The sequence below is a fragment of the Diabrotica undecimpunctata genome, chromosome 7, assembly GCF_040954645.1.
Source record: "Diabrotica undecimpunctata isolate CICGRU chromosome 7, icDiaUnde3, whole genome shotgun sequence".
Lineage (NCBI taxonomy): Eukaryota > Metazoa > Arthropoda > Insecta > Coleoptera > Chrysomelidae > Diabrotica > Diabrotica undecimpunctata.
In genome coordinates this window covers 122,418,850-122,442,477 of record NC_092809.1, presented here as the reverse complement: position 1 = coordinate 122,442,477, position 23,628 = coordinate 122,418,850, and the positions used below count along the sequence as shown (strand labels likewise).

At 33.8% G+C, this 23,628-nt stretch overlaps 1 protein-coding gene across 2 annotated transcripts in view; it reads left to right on the top strand.

Moving 5' to 3' along the window:
• Window positions 1-1,538: 1,538 nt before the first annotated feature.
• The window catches only part of p130CAS (Serine_rich_CAS and FAT-like_CAS_C domain-containing protein p130CAS), a 126,177-nt gene continuing 104,087 nt past the window's right edge, over window positions 1,539-23,628 (top strand). For both annotated transcript variants that reach the window (XM_072538097.1, XM_072538095.1), the window contains exon 1: window positions 1,539-1,703. In XM_072538097.1, the coding sequence (XP_072394198.1) occupies window positions 1,674-1,703 (30 nt within the window). In that variant the 5' untranslated portion in view covers window positions 1,539-1,673. The remainder of the gene's footprint in view (window positions 1,704-23,628) is intronic.

Genomic DNA, 23,628 nt, shown 5'->3' with positions numbered 1-23,628 from the left:
CCTACACCTCTACGGCCTTCTATTTTGCCTCTAAGGATAAGTAGTTGTAGTATTCTATATCGATTTCCCCTCACTATATGTCCCAGATAAGACATTTTCGGGTATTTAACAGTCCTTAGCAATTATCTATCTTTGTTGTCCCTCCTCAGTAGGACTAATACTACTTACTATGTATATATTTGTAAAGAAGCAAAGAAGAGAGGGCTAGTAATAAACCAAAGCAAAACGAAATACCTCAAGTGTTCAAGAGAGAATACAAACATAGAGAAAGAAATTAAGCTTGGTGCATATACATTTGAAAGACTACACCGTTTCAAATACCTGGGAGTGATGATGAATGACAGAAATGATAGAACGGATGAAATAAATTAACGCATCCTACTGGGTAATAAAACCTACTGGAACTACCAAAAATTTCTGAAAGAAAAGCACATTAGTAAGAAAACCAAATTAAAAATTTACAAGACTGCAATCAGGCCAGTGATCACCTATGGTGCAGAGACGATGTGCCCAACACAAAAAGATGAAATGAGGTTGGAAATCTTAGAGAGAAAGATAATTCGACGAACAATGGGACCGGTGAGGATAAGTGTAGGCGAATTTAGAAGATTAACCAATGAAGATTACGTAGAACGACTTTTTAACGATAAACGCAGAGCGATAGTGGACCAAGATGACATGACTGGACCCGAAATACTAAGGTCTGAAGTGAAAAAAGCCATTTCATCGCTAAAAAACGACAAAACAATAGGTCCCGACAACATACAGGGCGAGATCATAAAACTCCTATGCGAAACGGATGACCACTTCCTCGATTTTCTGACAGGCCTTTTTAACACCTTTTACGACAAAGGGGAGATTCCGGAGGAATGGCTTCGATCGACCTTTGTAGCCATACAAATCGCCCGAAGCGGATAGGGCAACGGAAGAAGAAGAACCAATGAAGAAATTAAAGAAGTCATCGAGGGTGAAGCCATAATCAAGTTCGTGAAGACGCAAAAGCTCAGGTGGCTGGGACACACAGAAAGAGCTAACCCAGACTCTACGCTAAAGCGAATAGGGCCAGGGCCAGGGCCAAGTCACATACGCTGCTATAATAATAAAAAACAACAACAGCGGACTGATTCTCCGCAATAAATTAATCAGAGAGCCCAAAAGGGCGGCAAACACTCCGCCAGGAGTGAATAAGCCATGATGATGATGTATATATTTATTGAGTTTTTTATTCTTTCATTATCATCCTTCACTAAAAAATCTATTATAATAAATATAGTTTATTAGTAAGAATTCTATTTACAATAAATTATGAATCCAAAATTAAATTACACATCATTGCATAAGAGTTTTTTAACTCATCAGTTTAAATACTTGTTATTATATTTATTAAATAGGTATTAAGAAAAAAATAGACTCATAATATAACTACAAAGTAAATTAATGTATCTTGTATCTCACCTGTTACGAAGTAACTGTTATCGATCGAAACGTTCACCTCTTTTCAAGCCAGAGTTGACTTCACTGAATGTTTGATTCTAGATTCTAGTTGTCAGTTGGTTATAAGCTTTGTGGAGAGGAGGTTAAGAAGTGTTTTTCGTTCATTTTACATGAATTTTTGTGTATTTACTATGTTCTGTTAACGTTTATTTATTATTTTATTTAGTTGGTTGTGTGTCATGCCTCAACAAATGGACATTTCATCACAGGTAAGTGTTTAGCGTAGTTAATTATAAAGCTGAAACTCGATTTAGTCGACTTTATACACGTGACGTAAGTTTGATCGGTATGATTCTTTGGAAATATCACCTTCTATTTACATTTACTTGTTATCAAAATTAAGATACCAAGAATTGTTTGTTAGTGTTTTTTTTGGAACTAATAAATATATTGCGAGTGTAGATATATCGGAGAATAATTACAAAATAAAAATTCATGATCAAAATAAATAGGACCTGTTTCACCATTTACATGAAATCAATTCAAAAATGTATAAATATTTTAATGTAAATATCTAATATTTTTCTACCTTTATGTCTAAACATTGTTGAATGAGATCTGCCGAGTTAGGATCGTCAGTCATCTTTTCTGGTTGGTCTATTTATGCTTAGATCTTTATGTTTTCCCTGTTTTACGGTACTGTATTAACCCATTTCTAGGTTTATTAGGGTTAGGCACTGTTATTTGTAGCTGCAATTATTATTGCTTCTTACAATGTTTGGGTAGCCTCCCTTCTGTGATTCAATATATGGCTCCACTTCCACTATCAAACTGCCTCTTATGTTTTTGTTGTTTCTTATCTCCGTTTTATCATAGTTATTATGCTTTTGTTTAATTTTATTAAAATCAATGATTCTCTTCCGTACATAAAAGAACTATAATTTTATACAATTCGATTTTGATGAAATATCATGTTTTTTTTTCTTTTCTTACGTTTCGCATATTTATTTCTTCGTTTAGATGCTAGATTTTATAGATGCTGCTAAAAGTTCCATTATTTACATTTATCAGTACCTAATGATAACTGTTCTTTATGTTGTCAACGGTTAATAATATAAATACGACCTTTTCTTCTTGCTTTTCATTTGTTTCAGTTTTTGCTTGAAGCCAAATTACGTTTCTTGTAATTTAGACATGTCCTATCCTTCTCGGATGACGATGACTACGAGCCCTTTCCCATTATCAGTTGGCCCAATGTTAGATTGATAAGAAAATTAAATTTTAGAGAACAAAAATAAATAAATAATAATAAATTTTAAAAAACGCATAGAATGTGTAATATTAACAAAAAAAAAAAAAAATGTGAAATTTCACACTGAGTTACATCCCCTTTATTTTTAATGACGTGCACTATTCTTCCTTCGAGGCATAGTTTTTACCAAGATCTGACAAAAGTCTAATATAAACGAATCCTATATTTCTTGCAATTTTTCATTGAATTAGTTGACGGACCTGGCAGGATATTTTCTCAAAGCTTTTTTCATTTCGCGCCACAAAGTCTATCGGAGACAAGTCGGGACTGTTAGGAACCTATTCCAGAAGTGGTATGCTATGGTCTCCAATCCATTGTAAACTATTTTTGAGGTATGGCAAACTGCGCCGCGCCGTCCTGTTGGAAGGCAAAATCTTCCGCTGATGTTAAACGGTTTTCCATAATCGGTAAAAGAGATTCTTCTAAAATATTCAAGTATTTGTCCGTGTTTACAATCCCATCGATAAAATGTAACTTTCCCACACCTCTAGACGACATGCTGCCCCAGATCATGACAGATGCAGGAAATTTGACTTTTCTCTTCAGACAGTCGAGATGGAAAGCTTCATTTTGTCTGCGAATGACGCGACTCCTACTGTCTCCAACACACACTTCAAATCTGGACTCATCAGTCCATTGTATTGAATCCAATTGCGACTGAGTCCAATCTTTATGCTCTTTTGACCATCTTAGTCTATTTTTCTTTTGTTGTAATTTTGTTGCAATGTTTGTTGTAAAAGTGGATTTTCCGTAGGCTAAAATAAAATGAAATTTATTATTTTTTTAACTATAAAACTTACTTTGTAAGTACCAAATCCTAATTTGTGGGCCTCTTGGTGATATGTTAATCTAGAAAGGTGTCTTCCAATAACGTCACTCCATAAAACGCTTAACTCCATATAATTTGCTCGTCGATTTTTCACTATAACGCGTCTTAATGCCCTTCGATCTGCTTCGGTTATTTACTTTTTCGTACATTTCTAGGTTTTGTGATGACCAAACCTGTAGTTTTGTATATTCTGCCTATATTTCTTACACTATATCGTGACAATTGCAACATATTCGCGATTTTCGAATTGGATTTTCCAGAATTAAGAAATCTAATAATGATTGAACAAATTTTCTCATCGATAACTTTATCTCGACCCATTGTACAATCCATAAACGGCAAAAAGCTTTACAATACTACAAAATTCATTTGACATTAACTGACAATATTATTGTTTTGATGTCATTTTTCCATAGCTACTTTTGGATTTAACGTATTTATGAAAATATCAATGTATGTTGACATAAGTAAATGCTAGGGTTTAGTGAAATTTTTTTTACTGTTGAAAATAAATATAAGAGTACCTAATGTTTTTGATAAATATTAATAAAAATGCCATATTAATTAATATGGGAACTTATAAACAAGTGGAAAAGGAAATGTGAAGGGATGGGAATACCAATCCTGGACAACTTCTTGTACACATTAAGCTTTGCAGATGACCAAGTGGTAATGGCTCAAGATGAAGAAGATCTGTGCTATATGCTCCGAAAATTAGAAAAGGAATACACAAAAAATGGACTGGAAATAAATCTAGAAAAAACCGAATATTTAACAACAGAGCAAGAACCAGTGAGAAACTTGGAATTGGACGATAATAGGGAAATTAACGGCACTGACAAATTCAAATATTTAGGATTCTTACTCTCAAAAAATGGAACCACCGAGCAAGAGATAACCAGCAGATTAGCACAGACAAGAACATGTATTAAACAAATGAACGGGGTACTGTGGGATAGACAGATTACCAAAAATACAAAGAAGAGAATTTATAACACCTTGGTACGCAGTATAATGACCTATGGAGCAGAGAATTGGGTAATAAATAAACGAAACAGGTTCAAAATTACAGCAACTGAAATGGAGTTCATGAGAAGAAGCTGCAGAATGACAAAAATGGATCGCATCAGAAATGAGGAGATAAAACGAAGAATGGCAGTAGAACAAGACATACTCAGCTACATCGAAGAAAAACGTTTAATTTGGTATGGACATGTGAGAAGAATAGATCATACAAGGTGGATAGCAAAGATTTCGGATTGGAGCCCAATAGGAAGGAGGAAAATAGGTAGACCCCGAAGATCATGGAGGGATGAAGTGGACGAGGCCATGGAAAGACGAGACCTTAGAGATGGAGAATGACAGAACAGAAAGGACTGGAGACGTTGGCTGAAAGAAGGAAGGCGGCGACAGCTGTAAAAATCCTTATATAGATAGATAGATATAAAAACATGCAGAGTGTAATTTGTTTATGCTCATCGACTTAAATTGCAAATTTGATAGCCGGGCCAACTGATATGGGAAGGGGCTCGTAAATCTCAGGATCGGACATCCGCACGCAACCTGAAATAAAAATTAAGTAATCGTATGAGGAAAAAAATAGATACATATTTGGAAAATTCTTATTAGAGTTTTCAAAACCGTACTTATACCGTATGAAATTTTTTCTATGAACAAAGCGAACTAATTTTTTTAAAACCGCCCATGATTTTTCTTCTAGTTTGAATAAATCAGTTGATTAGGTGAATAGTAATGTAACGTTTGACGAAAACATGACACATTGAACTTATTGTTTAAAAGTGAATAAAAATTTCAGTCAAAATTCACAACTAGTCCTGTATACACTGTGTCCGTAAAGTATGGAACAAATTCTTTTTTAGCTAAACAGACCATTTTAAGAAATAATCTTAAAACACGTCGATTTTTGATTTTAATTTACCGTATTTTAAAATAATATTCTAATATACAGGGTGAATTACTTTCGAGTAATGACGTCGCCATCATTTTTTTTTAAATGGAACACCCCCATTTTGTCTCAATTTTCGGATTACTCTAGCTGAGCTGATTCCAAAAATGTATCCACATGTTGATTCAAATTGGTACAGGGTGGACAAAAATACAATAGTTTTGTGTGTGCTCATAAAGTAACACGTTAGTTAAATTAACAATATCAAAAATACTTATTGTCTAGCGGACAGAATATGAAATAAATTATTTCTTATCAATTTAAAAGAAACACAGTAAGCTATGTTTTTGTTAAATGTCATTATTTGTTGATGTTCAGTGACAGTTTAGTACTACAATATTTTTGGTATTTGTGAATGTTTTGATTATTGCTTAGATTTAATTTGAAGTAAAAATGGAGTTAAGTGTAAAGCAAAGAATTGAAATACTTATGATGATTGGGTATGGAGACAGATCGCGAACTCAGATGGAAGTGTGCAATTTGTTTAACGATAAATATCCAGAAAGACCCATAACGCGTTAACAGTCAGTAAGATTGAAAAGAAATTTCGAGAAACTGGTACGGTTGAAAATGCACGGAAATCAGGTCGTCCCTCTGCAAATGCTGATACAGCATTAGATGTTTTACTTAGTTTTGAAGAAGATGCGCACACTTCTGTGCGTAAAGTTAGTCGCGATATCGCTGTTAGCAAAACAACGGTACACAAACTATTAAAGCTTGAAAAATCGCATCCTTATAAAATCAAACTTGTGCAGGAATTAAACGAAGATGATCCCGATAGAAGAATGGAATTTTGCGAAGCAATGATGGATAACTGCCACCGAGACCCTCTCTTGGTACAAAACATTATTTTTTCTGATGAGGCCACTTTCACGTTAAATGGCGAGGTTAACCGTCAGAATTGTAGATACTGGGCAAAAGAAAACCCCCACTGGATGCGTGAGCATCATACACAATACTCGCAAAAGGTAAATGTATGGGCTGCAATTGTAAGAAATCGAATCATCGGACCCTACTTTTTCGAAGGTACTTTAAACGGGGCAACGTACCTTGAGTTTTTAAGGGGGTATCTCGTACCTACTTTACGTAATTCGTTTTCCACCAGACGTAATCCTGGAGGTTTTGATGTAAGTTTATGGTTTCAACAGGATGGTGCACCTCCATATTATGCTGTAGATGTTAGAAGGTACCTAGATGAAATTTTTTCGAACAGGTGGATTGGTAGACGTGGACCTATTGAATGGCCAGCGAGGTCACCAGATTTCAATCCTTTGGATTATTTTATGTGGGGCCATCTGAAGAATGTTGTATATCAAACGAAACCAGCAAATATTCAAGAATTACAACAGAGAATTCGGACAGCAATAAACAATATTTCTCAAGACACAATAAACAAGGTTCAACAAGAATTTGTACAACGTTTGGGTTACTGTCAAATACAGCAAGGGCTGCAGTTCGAACATTTATAAAGTCATGTATTTCATCATATTCTGTCCGCCAGACAATAAGAATTTTTGATAATATTGTTAATTTTACTAACGCGTTACTTTATGAACACACACAAAACTAGTCTACCCTGTACCAATTTGAATCAACATGTGATACATTTTTGGAATCAGCTCAGCTAGAATAATCCGAAAATTGAGACAGAATGGGGATGTTCCATTTAAAAAAAAATGACGGCGACGTCATTACTCGAAAGTAATTCACCCTGTATATTAGAATATTATTTTAAAATACGGTTAATTAAAATCAAAAATTGACGTGTTTCAGGATTATTTATTAAAATGCTCTGTTTAGCTAAAAAAGAATTTGTTCCATACTTTACGGACACGGAGTGTATTATTAACCATTGGAAACAGACATTTTTTAATAGTCGGTTGTTATTCCCCATACGAGGTAGCCCAATTAGATAAAACATATTTTTCACGATAAATATTTATTTAATCAGAAACATAGTGCAGGTTTGTAATGCCACAGCGCAAAAGTGTCAGGTGTTGAGATGGACACGCAAGTAAATTCCAAATAAGTCGGAAGTTTATGCTGTGTATAAATGTGCATGTATTGTTGATTTTTTTTTAAATATTTACCTACATAGCTGTTAACAAAAACAGACTTTTCTTAGAAATTGATACAACGGAATTTAATGTCTGTGCCACTTGGAAGGCTTATTTTGCAATTGTGAAAAATCTAATGTCACTTACTTACTGTTTATCTTGATTTAAATTGTCCATTAAAAAAGGTATGTAGTACCTATTTGATTAGCGTAGTTCTTTTGAAATATTATGATACTTTCTACAATTTTTTTCCTCTTAGTTACATTTTGACAATTAATTGAAAATAATAAAATTTTGTTTTCTTTTTGTTCTTCTTGTTCTATAAAATAAACCTTATATTTTGCGGGTTTGCAAATAATTGTTTCATAAGAAAAATTTCAGAGATATAGTTCTTCACATATTGTATAAAAATGGCTATTTTTGACTATTTCGAGGGGCATATCTCAGGCCTAAAGGCCTAAACAAATAGCTATGGGCTACTTTTTTAAGGTACAATAATATACCAAAATTTGGTAAAAAAGCGCGGATCCACCCCTACATAAGTGGTCGAAAAGTAAAAATATTGCTCATATATATCATATAATCATTTTTCTTGTTCGTTTTTTTTTTTAATTTACAATTTGTTGGTAAGTTTGTATAATTTTTTTGATAACTATTTTTTACACTTGACTTATCATGAAAATCATAGTACCTACATAAATTCTAATGAGCATAGGCCATACATATTATATGATTTTCACTTGAAAGATACAGGAAAAAAACAGATGACATTTCTTTTCATAACTGAGTAAATTGAATTTTAATGTTCAAAACCAATTATTTTAAATCCAAAAAGGGACTATAAACAGTAGTTTACATAAAAAAGAAGTTAACATTATTATAAAGTATTATAACTACAGTTTTTTGGTTTACAAACACTAAAGTCGGCTTTATTGCAAAAAAATCTGCATCACTCACGGTTTTGCAGGAACAAAAGCAGCAATGTCACCTAAAACAGACTAAAACAAGCCGTTTTTATTTTTGAACTAAAAAAGAAAGGAAAAATTGATTAACTTCGATAAAAAACTCGAAGTTAATGGATGATAAAAGTTTTTTGTAATTAACGTTTTAGACTTACTTTGTCAAATTTGGGCTATCCAGCAAGCGCAGAATGTAATAAACATGAATTTAAACATAAATTGTACATAACACTACACTAAAACAAGGACAAACAGTTTAAAATTATTTAAAAATTATTCTACGCTACATTCTTTTCGGCAACAGGGGAGAGAATGGTATTTAACGGAAATGTTAAGGTGACATATCAAATATAGATAAAATGGAGAAGAAAAGATGCAGCTTCGTTGGTATAAAAATGATGGTATAAAAAATAGACTGACAAGGAGAGAGGGCATGTACATTAAAGGCATACATAGACAATTGGCGTTTATAATACACATCGTTAGTGGCAATTTTCAAAATTGAAACATTTTTTGAAAAATCGATGCAGATGGCTTCCTTTTTGTTGCTATTTTTTTGCAGATTTTTGGCTTGCCTTTTCCTTGAAGCCTTTCTTTTATGCAAATCTTTCATAAAAAGTATTTTTAAAAAGAAGATGTATCACTTCCGTACAAAAGTCCTAATTGTTTATCACTTCCGTGATTAATTGTCACAAAGTAATAAAAACACATGCATAAATGACAAAATAGCCTCGAAAATTATTTTTTTTAATACTCTGTATCAAAATCAAACAAATACCTAAATAAACAACGGGAGGAAAACGACGGACATCTAATTCACATTATCCTTATCAACCGGTTACGACTCGTTTCGTAGCCGTCGGCATCAGTAAAATATTGTTTTCAAATATACTGAACGGAAACGTTAAGTGTCTGAAACGCTATGTTCCGGACTGTGCGTTGTTCATATTTAAAACCATTTAAATTATATTTTTCGGAAACTAAACGCTATGTGCTGGAAACGCAACGTGCACGATAATATGCCACGACCTTTACGCCATACTACGGTAGTTTTTTCTCAGTTTTAGTAGCCTAAAATATAGGTCGTCATTCGAAGAAGTTACTGGCGCCTCTACCGAGATTTTCAATAAAAAGTGACATATCTGGTTTTTCCCCTGTACCCTTCACTTATATTCTATACGCTGTTTGAAAATTATTGGGAGCACAGTTTTTATGACCCAGCTGATCTGCATTTTGTGGTTTATCATATTAGAAGTTTGTCGGGGTTGTATTATTCTTTGAATTCTTGTACACAACAATACTTTTTTCTGCATTGAACAGTCCTTCATAAAGACCGTTTTAAACCAAAGGATCTGATCCTACAATAAACTGATTGTAGAGAGTCCTTGTCCTACAACGGGCATCTATTCTCAAGAGACGTTTTTCACTGCTCTGCCCACAGTACAAGTACGATATTGTTGATTTTGCTCTTTGTTCCAGTCATATATAAAAATAAAAAGGTTATTGCCCTAATAATATGTACATAAAAAAACAGTATTTACAATTATTATAGTCTTCTTTCTTCTGCCAACGTTGCGCTTCGGCACCGCTTACTTTGAGGGACCGCATCCTCTTCGGGTACCTGTGCTGTTAGGCTCCTGGACGTACGTCTGTTTCTGTAGGTACTTTTCTGCTTGGCTGTCTTCGGCAACCACCTGTCTAGACCCTGATTAGATGGTCAATCAGTTTTTGGGTTTCACGATGTATCCTCTGGACTCTATTTCCGGCGGAGATATCCCTGCTCTTAAGGAGTTTTCTTGTGGCCTGGTAGAAGAATTTTCTGGTCCTGTTTACTTATGTTTAAAACTCTGTCTTGCCATGACCATTCCTCTATTAACCTGTAGCACGCCGTTTGTGTTCTTGCAAGCTTCTTCCAGTTGGTCTCCGCTGTTGAACTCCATACTGGGACTGCACATAACATCACCGCTCTAACGTAGACCTGTTATAATTGGACCTTTTTGGCCTAGATAGAGGACTGCTCCTGTATATGTAAGTTTGAATCAATCTCTTCGCCACTAATGCCTTTTTTCTTGATTTCCTGGGTGTGTTTTGCGAAGTTTAATTTTCTGTCGAGATGGACTCTTCTGATTAGTACTTCCCATCTCTTCTGACTGTATTCTATTTTCTCCCATTGTTAATTATTTTGTGGTTGTTATGGTTTGCTGTGTAAAGATGATAAATTGGGTCTTCTCTGTGTTGACCTTTATCTTCCATTTGTCAGTGTAGTCTACAATTCTCTGTAGGTCGTTTTCAAGTTCTTCAACAATCCCCCTGTTGTCTTTAGCTGCGGTGTAGATTGCTGTGTCTTCTGTATATAGGGCTGTTTGTTCTGGCATCAGTGGGCAAATCTTAAACAAGAATATTATCATATCAATATAAGAATAGTATCAGCGATAAAATGCTGCTCTGAGGCATCCCTTCTTGAACTGCTTACATCCTGGACATCTTTTTGTCAGTTGAAACCTAAAGAAAAGTTCTATTAGTCAAATATGTATCACATATGTTGACTAAGTAATGAGGCAGTCTAGCTCTTTCCATCTTATAAATTAGGGAGTTTTCCAAATTTTATCGTTCCTGTTCTTTTGTTTCTGTTGAAATCAATCTTTACGTCACTGATCTTTCTGGAAGACTCTTTTTCTTTCTGCATGTTTGTATGTTTTTTTAGATGATCCTTTCCAATAGTTTTCCAAGTGATTCCAGTAGTGATATTGGCCTGTAACTTTCTGGTCTGCTTCCGTCCTCCTTAGTATAGGAATAATTTTTGATTTTCTGTAAATATGACATGTTTTGATTTGGATTTATTTATTTAAATTGCATCTCAGTAGCCCATTTTGTTTAACGATTTTTCGTTACTTTTTAAATTTAATCTCTTACTAATTCTGCTTTATACGCTCTGAATAATTATCAAATGACAAAGAAAATACTTTAATCGAACTTATTTTTTAATTTTTCCAGTTATTTTATCTCTTGTTTGATTATAATAATACCACTGTTTTATTATTTTAAGCTATTTTGTATCCATCTAATGATCTAGTAACATACCCTCAAAAACGAGGTTCAGATGATGTATTTCTCTCTATAACAGTTTTAAGCTATACATTTCGCTAACATCTATATATTCTAAGAATGTTGAAAACAATTAGTTTACCCTACTAACACGACTCATAGATAAACCGAGCTACGTCAGTTCCTTAGAAAACGATACTTATTTTACAAAATAAATAATAAATGTGACGGGTCAATGAAGGTTACTTACCCTTTTATTATTGTTTTAACTTTCGACTGCAAATAAAAATGCACATCAAACTATCCGGCCTTGTTCTACAATCCAAACAACTACCTCCTTTGTATCTAACTACAACGTTGCGCAAAATGTGTTGTGATTTGTTTATAGTCAAATGATTGTATACTATTAAAACATTTCATAAAATCTTTTATGAGATCTCTCGTATTTTTACGTATCACTAGTTAATACGAGGTGGTTGCCATAAATTCGCCATCAAGAAAACATCAGTCAGTGCAAATACAATTCGCTCGTATGTATTTCAACCTAGAAACCTCTCTAGCTTGTGAGGGATTAAAATTATTGTTCCCTTAAAGTATAGGTTTCTTCCACTTCTTTCTATCTTTTGTTATGTTTTTTGAACTTCTCATTTGTAGGAATTTCAAGTTTTCTTCTATTATACCGCCTCTATCCATTTTCTTCATGGATATTCCCATTTTGTTTTTGCGCCAGCTTCGATTTCAATTAACTCTCTTGGCATTTTCCGTTCTGGCATACTGGCCATATGCTCGGGTCATCTCACTCCGTCTTTGAAGTGTTGTTATTTTTGATTGCCTAATGTTTGAGTCGTTATTCATTATATTGTCCGTATTCATTTTATTCTAAAGAAACGAGTTTCCAGCCATTTAGGGTATCGCTTAAGCAACACTTTTTCCACTGTAACATGTATCCCTTGGGCGAGATGATGTTGCACCTTGGGATTGGGGAGCGCAGTAGTCGTGGTGGGGTTGTCTGGTGATTTGCTGATGGAGCACGGTGTAGGTCTTCATTTATATTTTGTGTTATGTTCAACCGAGAAATCCTACAATTATTAATGAAACACCTTTAGCCCCTTTGTGTTGATTCGGGGGTGTTTTTTAAGTTATAACTTCCGCACCCAGTCTGTTCAAGAAGATAAAACGATCACGTCCTTTATTTGGTTTTATCACTACGATAATGATTTTTTATTGGAGCTTTGTCCAGGTAAATTTCCTCAAATCACATAAAGTGTGCTGGGACAGCAAGTGGAAAAAGTTGGTGGTTAATTAGAATATATACATGGAATAGAAGGCCACAAGATAAAACAAAAAGCTTAGATTGCAGATAAACTGAGATATATTATATCATCATCATTCTCTTTGCCTTAATCCCTCTGCGGGATCGTCTTCCCTAATTACATTCTCTAGGTTGAACATGACCAAACCATCTTAACCTATGCTCTCTCATCTAGGCAACCATTGGTGCCACCCTTAGACTTCCCCTAATATACTTATTCCTAATTTTATCCTTTTTTGTTACTCCACTCATCCATCTAAGCATTCCCATTTCCGCCACATGCATTCATTGTTCCTCTTTCTGGTCCCTTATCTACCAGGTCTCCTTATTCTAAAACTTCTTTCCCGACTTTTTTCCAAGTATTTCAATAGCAGTATCTCTAATGATACTGGCTATCTTCCTCTAAATTGTATTAGGACTTGCTTTTATGTTCCAACACATTTTTTCTACTATTTTTGCCCTGGATAGACCTTCTTTATCATCTTTTAACATCCACCACTTATTTTTTGTGGTCCTTTCCGATATTTTGGTTTGGTTTTGCTTTTTTACTTCGATGTCCAGTACAACTTATATTGTTGGCTTACTGTCTCACTACCTATTACCTTGCAGTCCTTACATTCATGTATATGTATATCTTCTTTTCTTGTAATGAAATAATCTATTTGAGATTGATTTTGCCCCCATTTGAATCAAACAACTTGAGTTTCTCTCTTTTGAAAGAATGTGTTAAAAAGGCCATATCGAACGCTGTTGCTAGTTCAAGCATGTCATCTCCAGCTTCACTTCTAATTCCAAAGTCTAGTTCTCCATGTATTGATTCATATCCTGTCTTGGATTGAGCCACATGTGCATTAAAATCACCTCCTATTATAATGTTCTTCTTTGATGGAATATCACTCAATATGTCTCCTAATTGATCATAGAAAGCTTTTCTTTCATTCCCAGCTCTGTTTGGAGTTTACACACTACACACACACACACACGTTTAGAGAGATATAATATTATATACTTTATACATAAATGGTTAAACTGTATAGATTGTTAGATTAGATGTTTTATATCTACAGAAAAAAATAGAGAAAGCTGGCGTATTTTGTGGGAGGTGTTATCTATAGCAGTTAACACAACGCTCTGAGTAACTATGACGATTATTTTCTACAGTAATAATATCATTATTCAACAAATCTTCACTACAACAAAACAACTAGCCTTCCAATAGGACCATCCCAAAAGAAATCTACTTTTGAACATTTTTCTAAACATATGTAAACTGTAAATTTATTAGTTTAATGACTGGGAAGCATATTTTAAGGGCACAGATTTTATGTTATTATAATACCTCCTCTAAATCAAGTTTAATTGTGTATTTGTAAAGTCTCCCGCCCATAGTGCCAACACATCTGGAAACGAACCGGACGTCCGTTTCAAGTTACAATCCAAAGGTGCTTATTTAGTTTAGATAGCATAGGTAATGTTTAACAGTTCATGATGTTAAGATATAATTATTGACTCTTTTGTTTTAATATAAATTATCTTTAAAAGATAGTTTATTATGAAGTATGGGAAAATAGAGAATATTACAGTTACTACTGTGTTATCCAAAATGAGTTGTATTACATTTTTGATGACATATTAGTTAACTATTGTGTTTATTGATTGGTTAATAAATATGTAATAGAACATTTTCACGTGGGACAAAACGCAAAAAACAGTTATTGATAATTAATATTGCTAAAATTACGAATATAATTCATATAATTAAAGTATTACAGCAAATCCTGATAATGTAGTGTTAGTATTAAATACTGAAAAGTATTTAAAACAAAAACTGGAACATGTCCTGTGGAAAAATATATAAACTTACTAGCTGACTTCGTACCGCCGTAAGATTAAATAATGTGTCTAAAAAATTAACAACAAAAAAAAATAAAAAAAAAACTATATATTACGTACGAAAAAAATTTAATGCTTTGTGATAAACATTTTTATTATTTTTGCGTTGCATATATATACGGTATACGATGACGGTTTTCAGACGTGCGAATAAATGTCCATGTGCGAAATATGGAAACTCTAAGTTAATTCCTCAAACTTCCAACGGTTGGCTTTGTGATTTCGTTCGTTGGAATCATCGGTATACGCCGGATCAAGAAATCCTCCCTTTTGTATTTTTCCTTGACGACCGTTGCCTCAATGACATTATTCGTTATCCTTTTCACAGTCGGTCTCGTTTCATTGCACAGTCGAGGTTGGTTAATGGTACGTAGCGTAATGACAACTGATCCTACTTTTAATTGTAAATTGTTAGGTGGGAGTCCAGGCAATTCCAATGAATTCAAAAACTCTGTAGGATAGTTGACTATGTCATCCTGATTTATAACCGTTGTAACCTCGGAAACCTTTTTTGGATGGTGGTAGAAAGGTCACCAATGGAGACACTGCGAACGGCAGCTAGATGGTTGGTGGAGAGCGAGTCGGAGGTTCGAAACTAGCTTTTGGAACCGGGAATGGTTCCAACAGAAGAAATAATAAATATAAGACAAGACAAATTAGAAAATACAGATGTTCTTTAGACCTAAATGTTCTTTATTCTCAAAAAAATGACGACGAAGCGGGTTGCTCTCAAATTTCTAACGAAGCAGCGTTAAAGTAATCTGCATGTTTCGGTACTTCTTTTAAGGAATAAAAAAGCTGGAAGATATACAAATAATTAGGTCTATAAAGATACAAAATTCTAAAGTACCGTTACATTCTCATAAAAGACTATATCGGCACCTCTCATACCAAATAGATTACTATAATAAGACCTATATAAAATATGAGATTCTAGGTCAAAAGGGAGATGTTTGGATACGGCCAGTGGCGTAGCTGCGGTAGTTGCAAAGGGTTTTTAAAATCAATCTTAAAGTAATGTATAATAATTAGTTACTAATCTAATTATAAAAAAATGTTGCACTGTGTTAACTGATTTGAAGAAAAACAACTTTCTTGGAAGAAAATTCAGAATGGTCGCATTTAGAACATCGACGACATCTGTATTTTTTTAAAACACGCTAAATAAGCTCGGCTCAGCAAAGTAATAAATTCAAGTAAATAAATTTACTTGAGAATTACACTGGGAAGGTAAAATGAGCAGCAATCCGACAACTTAACTCAGTATGGTGGGATAGACACCTAAATTGGAAGACAAAAACACAGATTTATAAAACATTAGTGCGAAGTATTATGACATATGGGGCTGAAAATTGGATCATAAACAAGAAAAACAGCAATAAGATAGTAGCAACAGAGATGGAATGCCTGCGAAGATGCTGCAGAGTAACAAGAATAGATAGGAGAAGTAATGACGAAATAAAGCAAAGAACATCAATAGAAACAAACATACTAACATATATAGAACAAAAAGGACTAAAGTGGTATGGACATGTAAGAAGAACTAGCAAGAGCAGATGGATAAAGAGAATAACCGAATGGAGCCCCATAGGAAGGACGAAAAGAGGACGACCCCGAAAATCCTGGAGGAACGAAGTAGACGACGCCATGAATAAGAGAGGCCTAAACGATGGATAATGGGACAACAGAAAGAGATGTAAACGGTTGAGCGAGGGAAGGCAGTGAATACTGTATATATATATATATATATATATATATATATATATATATATATATATATATATATAGGTAAAATGATAATTGTAAATGCCATTACTGCTCTCAATGCATAAACAATAATGATAGTCTAAAACTGTGTAGAGTTTTCGTAGTGAGAGAAGGCTTATTGTGTGAGAGACAGTAGACCGGCTTTGTTCTCATCCCTACTCCGTGCTGTTTACTGGGTGAGAAGTGACAATGTGGACGCCTGGCGGGGATAACTGAGGCGTTTATTTATTTAACAATCAATTACTATATAATAACTAATTTATCAATTAGTGAGAACAAAAGTAAAAGACGTTATCAAGCCGCTTCATTGAAATGTTATGGAGCATAGGGACTACGAAGATCCCAAATGTGGTGGAGTGATGTCATTAAAAGTTTTGCAAGAAGTGAGGCATGGAATGAAAAGGGAGAGGCCTATATTCGAACTGTCGAATAGAAAACAGTTTAAAATAAGTGAAATTCATGATAAGATATTAGAAGAGTGGAGTCACAATAAAGGACAAATTAAGAATATATATATTAGAGAAGAAGATCTATGTGTGATACCAGTTGATGTCAAAATTAGGGAACGTAGATTAAGATGGCAAGGACACTTTTGACGCCGAATTGATAACACAGGCCGAAAAAAAAAGATTTATATAAAACTTCTTCTTACAAATTTATGTGATTTCTATGTATTTTTGGCGCTAAAAATGATTCTGAAATTAGATTTTACGTATCAAACACAGTTTTCCCACAATACGACACTGGTTTATTCTACAGTATAATAATTTGAAAAAGACCAAATAGCGAAATACTTTAAAATGGTTCATTATTAGAATAATACCTTTTTTTCTAATTCTTTTCTTGTAATAGTATAGGACTGTACAATCATTTCAGAAGTCAATGCTTTTGTATTTTCTTTCTCTTTTTTCTTTAAAATTTCCAAGTAGCTTTTTCACCTATGCGAGGCATTCTGTTGTTCCCGATGAAGTGACCAACAGTAATTGGTGTTCCAACGTCCCTGGTATCTTTTCTCCATTACCTTAATATCCTGGTGGAATCGTTCGCCTTGTTCTTCACTGACATCACCCAAATTTTCAAGGAAAAAGTCAGGATGGTTACGCAAAAAGTCGATTTTGAGGCTCATTAGACATCCTAAATCTTTAAACTTATATGATCAATTATCTACTATAAGCTCGTAGTTAGGGTCTTTTACATTACCTAAAAACTTGGTTACAACTTTTTTGAATGCAATCCAAGCTTCTTTTTCCTTATTCGCTTTCCTACATAATTTTACGAATATCTGGTCCAATAAAAACACCTTCTTTCAATTTGGCTTCAATGGGAAAACTGTCCACTTAAGTACTTGAAACATTCTCCATCTTTAGTCAGGGTCTTTACAAACTGTTTCATTAAGCCTCAGTTGATGTGTATATGTGGAAGGAGGATCTTTTTGGATCTACCAAAATTTAGTACAAAATGTTCTTCTCGGTGTTAAAACATTTCTTATGTAGCATGCAAACAACTTTTAAATCTTGACAGATCATCCAATTGTGAGCTGAATAGCTTATTGTATGTAGAATTGTGTCAAGATTTTCATATGTCCCTTTCATATGGACTGAATGAGCAATATGAAGTGAAGCAAAAGTGTTCCCATTGTGTAATAGTACAGCTTTTATACTTGTTTTTGAAGAGTCTATAAAAAGCCTCCAATCATCCTTATTATACTAAATAACAAACTCATTCATTAGACCACCAATATCACGACAGTAGAACAAATCAACAAATCTTCTTCCTGCCTAAAAAACTGAGCAAACTGTTGATCTCTGTACCTGTACTGTAGCCAAGCAATTCTGATTTTTTCCTTTGTTAAACCCAAATCTCTTACTAAGTCGTCTAACTCAGCTTGTGTAAACAACTATGGTTGTAAATTTGCTGAAGGACACTGAAATTCACCATCACTTACTTTACCACTTTCATCAGATTCTGATTAACTAGTATTTAAAATGTCATCAATACGTAGAGGAGGCTCAGGGACTGGCAGTTCAGGTCCATACTCTACCGGACGGATAGCAGACGGTAGGTTAGGATAAACAACCACTTTCTTATTTTTGGAGTTATATTCAGAAACATCGACAGCACAAAAATAACAAACAAAACGTTTGAATGATTTTTTTTGCTCTCTCCATAGGAACTGCAAATCTGAAATCTTTATTTTCTTTCTTCGACCACTTCCTTAAATCCTCAACACAAACGTAACATACATTGTTAGAAGCCCAATCTTTGTCTTGGTCACCAATTTTCACACCAAAATATGCAAAATACACCTTTTTTACAAAGTCAGGAATGTTTCTCTTATATTTTTTAATAACAAAATCACCACATATGTAACAAAATGTACTTTTACAGTTTTAACAAACGCGACTAGCCATATTTAAAAGCGTATGAGTCAAACACTGAAAAATGAGGTTATGTTTATTAGAATAAAGAAACTATACAGCTGCTAATGAAGAAGAAGAAGAACAAAGAGTGTTGAGTTATTATGCAATTTTAAATGTTAAATTGTGAAAGAATCGTGGGTGATACAACATTTTCAACATGATTTTCGGACTCAGCGCACTAAAATACATAAGATAGAGGTAATTTTATCAAAAAAGTTTTTTCATCGTTGGCCTGTCTAAGCATCTAATACGAAGAATCGCTGAGTTGCAAACATCTCTGGATGAAGTAGGAGAGGAAACTCAAAGAAGACTTTCTAGGAAACACTTAGGCAAGACATAACTGTGACAGGGATTAATATTGATATGATCCAAGATAAAGACTTATGAAAGCCGATCCTATATATGGACAAAGGCAAAGAGAATCTTGACAATGATGAAAAATCTGTATTACAGAGCAATGGAATAATAGATTGAAAAGCACACTGTAAATGTTGGCCAAAAATAGACGAAATGGATTCTTGGAAGACACCAGAAGGAGAAAATTCAACTGTTTGGATCATTTGCTAGGCCACGAAAAGTAGTATTTATATTACTCAATACAGCGGAAGACAGAGAAAGGTTTGCCACCATAACCGTTAATGGAGATGGCCGATGAAGAAGAAGAAGTGACGAAATGGAAGGAGCGAGTGATGTATTATGTGACGGGAAGATTTTAATGAACTTGAAGGATAGAAAGGATCATTTATGATGTATGGTACTGAATGATGGCCGTTAAATAGAAATTAGAAGGTAAATGGATACAATGATAAATAAAATAAAATTTAAAATAAATAGAAAGCGGAAGACAGAGAAAGGTTTGCCACCATAACCGTTAATGGAGATGGCCGATGAAGAAGAAGAAGTGACGAAATGGAAGGAGCGAGTGATGTATTATGTGACGGGAAGATTTTAATGAACTTGAAGGATAGAAAGGATCATTTATGATGTATGGTACTGAATGATGGCCGTTAAATAGAAATTAGAAGGTAAATGGATACAATGATAAATAAAATAAAATTTAAAATAAATACATTAGGGAAGTCTAGGTGTGGCACTGATCGATACATTGTTATGGCATGTTCAAGGTCGAGATGAAGTCAATATGAAGAATCTCGTCCATTATAGAAATATATCGGTAAAAATGTAATTCAAGAAAGGCAAATCGAATGTTTATAGTTTTATCAGACAAAAATACTTGTTTAACAAGTGTTTTGTTTTTGTTTCCATTTATCAGCCATTTTCAGTACACAAAAATCCAAATATATAATTTATATCCATAAAAATCGTTAAATAAAGTTTTATCTATCGTATGTATTTCAAATACACATTACAAAACTAACATTCCATATATAACTAGCTTTGGAACATTCTTAAATGCTGAATTTATATCTTGTAGACAACTACTACTTATCATTTAAAGTTCATTCTACTACGCAAAAATGCAGAGTCCTTCTATTTCTTGAAATAGTATAAAATAAAACGAGTATTGCTATAAATAGCATCTCGTTCTTTTCCTTTTTTGATCTTTCTACTCTCCCTGAAGATGCCACAACTAATCACCTAATAAGGACAGGTCAACCAGATACGTATAAATGCAGTGGTAGATCTAGAGGCTTTTCTACAGGGTGTTGACGATAGTCTTAACCTTATTATTGTATTTATTTACAATTCGAAAGTACAGTAGGACCTCGTTAATCCGGATAGGCAAAAACAAGACCCTTTGCGGATTATCGAGGCATCCGGATTATAGTATGCCATATTTAATGGTAATAAAATTTTTCTCTTGAAAAAGTTTGTACTGCTCTTCTGTTTATAATTTTCGCACTATTTCAAAAGCCCGATCTCTAAGCCGACGGAGAAACATAACGTGGCTATCAAATTCGTTTCCCATTTTAAAGCTGTGTTGAAAGTTCCTACTGCCTCTGTACTACCAACTTTTTCAGATGCGAAATTGTCCTCATTGCTCATCGTCCTCACACATAGCCGCTCGCAGAATCTCCTCATCATTGTTCTGAATATATTTTCTTGTGGTATTTTAAAGTAATTACTATTTAAAAGGGAGTACGTCACAATTAAAGGTTAAAGTAAGATTATTGTCGTTTCAATTTCCACTTCGGAAATCGTTCTCAAAATACATACATTAGTAAATTAAACAAAATTTGTTTAGAACAAACAAAAAGTTAACAGAATAGGCACCAAAAGAAGAAGAATATGTGTTAGTTTTTTAAAAGGTAAATTTAAAATGACTTTATCATATTATGAACCTGAATTATCTAGAAATAGTGCTGATAATAATTATTCATCATCATCATCATAAGTGGCTGGACAATTCGTTGTGGATCTTGGCATGCTCACAAAGAAGTCGCCACTCCTGTCGATTCCTGGAAACTTCCCTCCATCTTCTAACCCTTAGAATCTGTAGGTCTTCTTCCACATCATCAATCCATCTCATTCGTGGTCGTCCTCTGCTTCTTGTGCCCTCTGGTTTTGAAAATGTTAATCTCTTCGTGTATTCGTGATCTAACATCCTAGCAATGTGTCCAGCCCATCTAAGTCTCTGCACTTTAACGAATTTCACAATATCTGGTGTATAACTGATATAGTTCAAAGTTGTATCTTCGATGCCATAGCCCATTTTCATTTACGGCCCCAAAAATCTTTCTAAGAATTTTTCTCTCAAAAATACCAAGAAGTCTTCTTATCTATCTTATCATTTTGAGATAAGATCTACGTGATAATAATTATTAAAAAACTTTATTCGCTCCGTGCGTGACTGACACGACACCTACCGCCTTCATCTGACAATTTTGGACCTCCTAATTTGAGGTTAAATACATACGAAATTGACAATTAATAATAATATTAGTTTTTTAATTATAATTTTTCAGTTTATGTACAAAATAAATGTAATATTTATATATAAAAACTGGGTTTCTGAAAATTCATCATAATTCATCTTTTCAACCCCAAACGGAGAAGAAAGGGAAAGATCTAGTACTGGCAAATCAAGTTTTTCATGTGGAAGAGCATGTAATTAAAAACAATAATAGTAAAAGTTATGATATACAAGCTAAAGTCATCACGTCATCAGGCAGGCTGCAGTTAGTTTAAAGCCTTATGAAATATCATTTAAGGTAAATTATTTAAATTTTTTCTATTTTAATTGCATAAAAATGAAATTGTGTGACATTTACTTTTTCATATTAATAGCACGAATCCATCTTTTTCTTTTCAATAATTTATATGTAATCTTTGGAAACCTATAAAAACTACTCTCAATATTTTTGCTATTATTAGCACAATTAAATACGCAACATGTATTTGCACCCATTTTTGATAAAATTTATGCGCAAATAGATAGGTCCAATTTTGTCATATTTCGCCGCTACGCACGCTGGCATCGTTTCAAGGTACCCCTACCATGGTTACGCACGGAGCGAATATTAAAATGAAAACTTCTGTTGTAATTGGTATTATTATATATTAGTAAATTTAATTAATTTAATTGGTACATATTTTTAATTAAATATATACTAATTGCAACAAACATTTAAACTTCGATGTCAAGTTTTTTAACTACATATTATGGTATACAGCCAACTCCCGGGAACTCTTCCACTTTATGCAAATGATTATTACTTAAATACTCCAGTCGTCAGAGACGAAAATGCCACTGAACGTCTAAAAATCATACAAACAAGCTGAATTTTTCTGAGAATGTCAATTTTGGCGTATAGTTTCGTTTAAAAATGCCCCTGCTCTGTTGGCCAATATCTTTTATGATTTGAAAAATGGTAGGTAGTTCTTACTGTACGCAAGTTGTCGTGAATTCTAAACTTAATATATTGATTTAATCTCTTGCCTTAGTGTGTTTCAATTCGACGAACTATTTTATTTTAATGTGTTCAAGTATTACCTTATATTGCCTACATACATAAAAGGAGATGCTGAAATCTTACGTTCGAGGTCAGTGGTACCCCTTGAATTCCGCCAATGCCAGAATACAGTCACATTCTTATCGATGTAACTCTGCGGTTCTAGGAACTTGTCGGAAGATTAAAAGCCCGAAGCGTTCCCACAAGTAGTATAAGTGCCCGACTTGTGTGGTTGGAATATTAAGATATGAAACCATATGATGTATCTGGTCGCCTCAATCTGTTAAAAGTTGCATATTGTATCTATTATTTTACAAGACTAACTGTAACCGCACACGTGTGCTAAAAAGAAGCAAAAACCATGCGGCGATCACATATGGTGTTTGCACAAGCTGATAATTTTAACCTCTTCAAAGTTATAAAAATAGAGGACTTCCTGTGTATTTATAGTATTGATGTCACAGTTTCCGATGCAGTTTATTTTGGTATATTATTGGGTAATATTATCCCATAATAAAACGTAATATAACATCCAATAAAATTGTTAGACTGACACCTTTAAATATCTAGGGCAGTGCAAACTTAATCAATTTGAGGCTCGTTTACGCTTACAGGTTGAGTATATTTTAACGGCCCTAATGTAAACATGTGTACAGTGTCATCATTAACCAGTTACATAAAAAACAACTTTCTAGTTAAACCTCATTATATGTGAAGTTC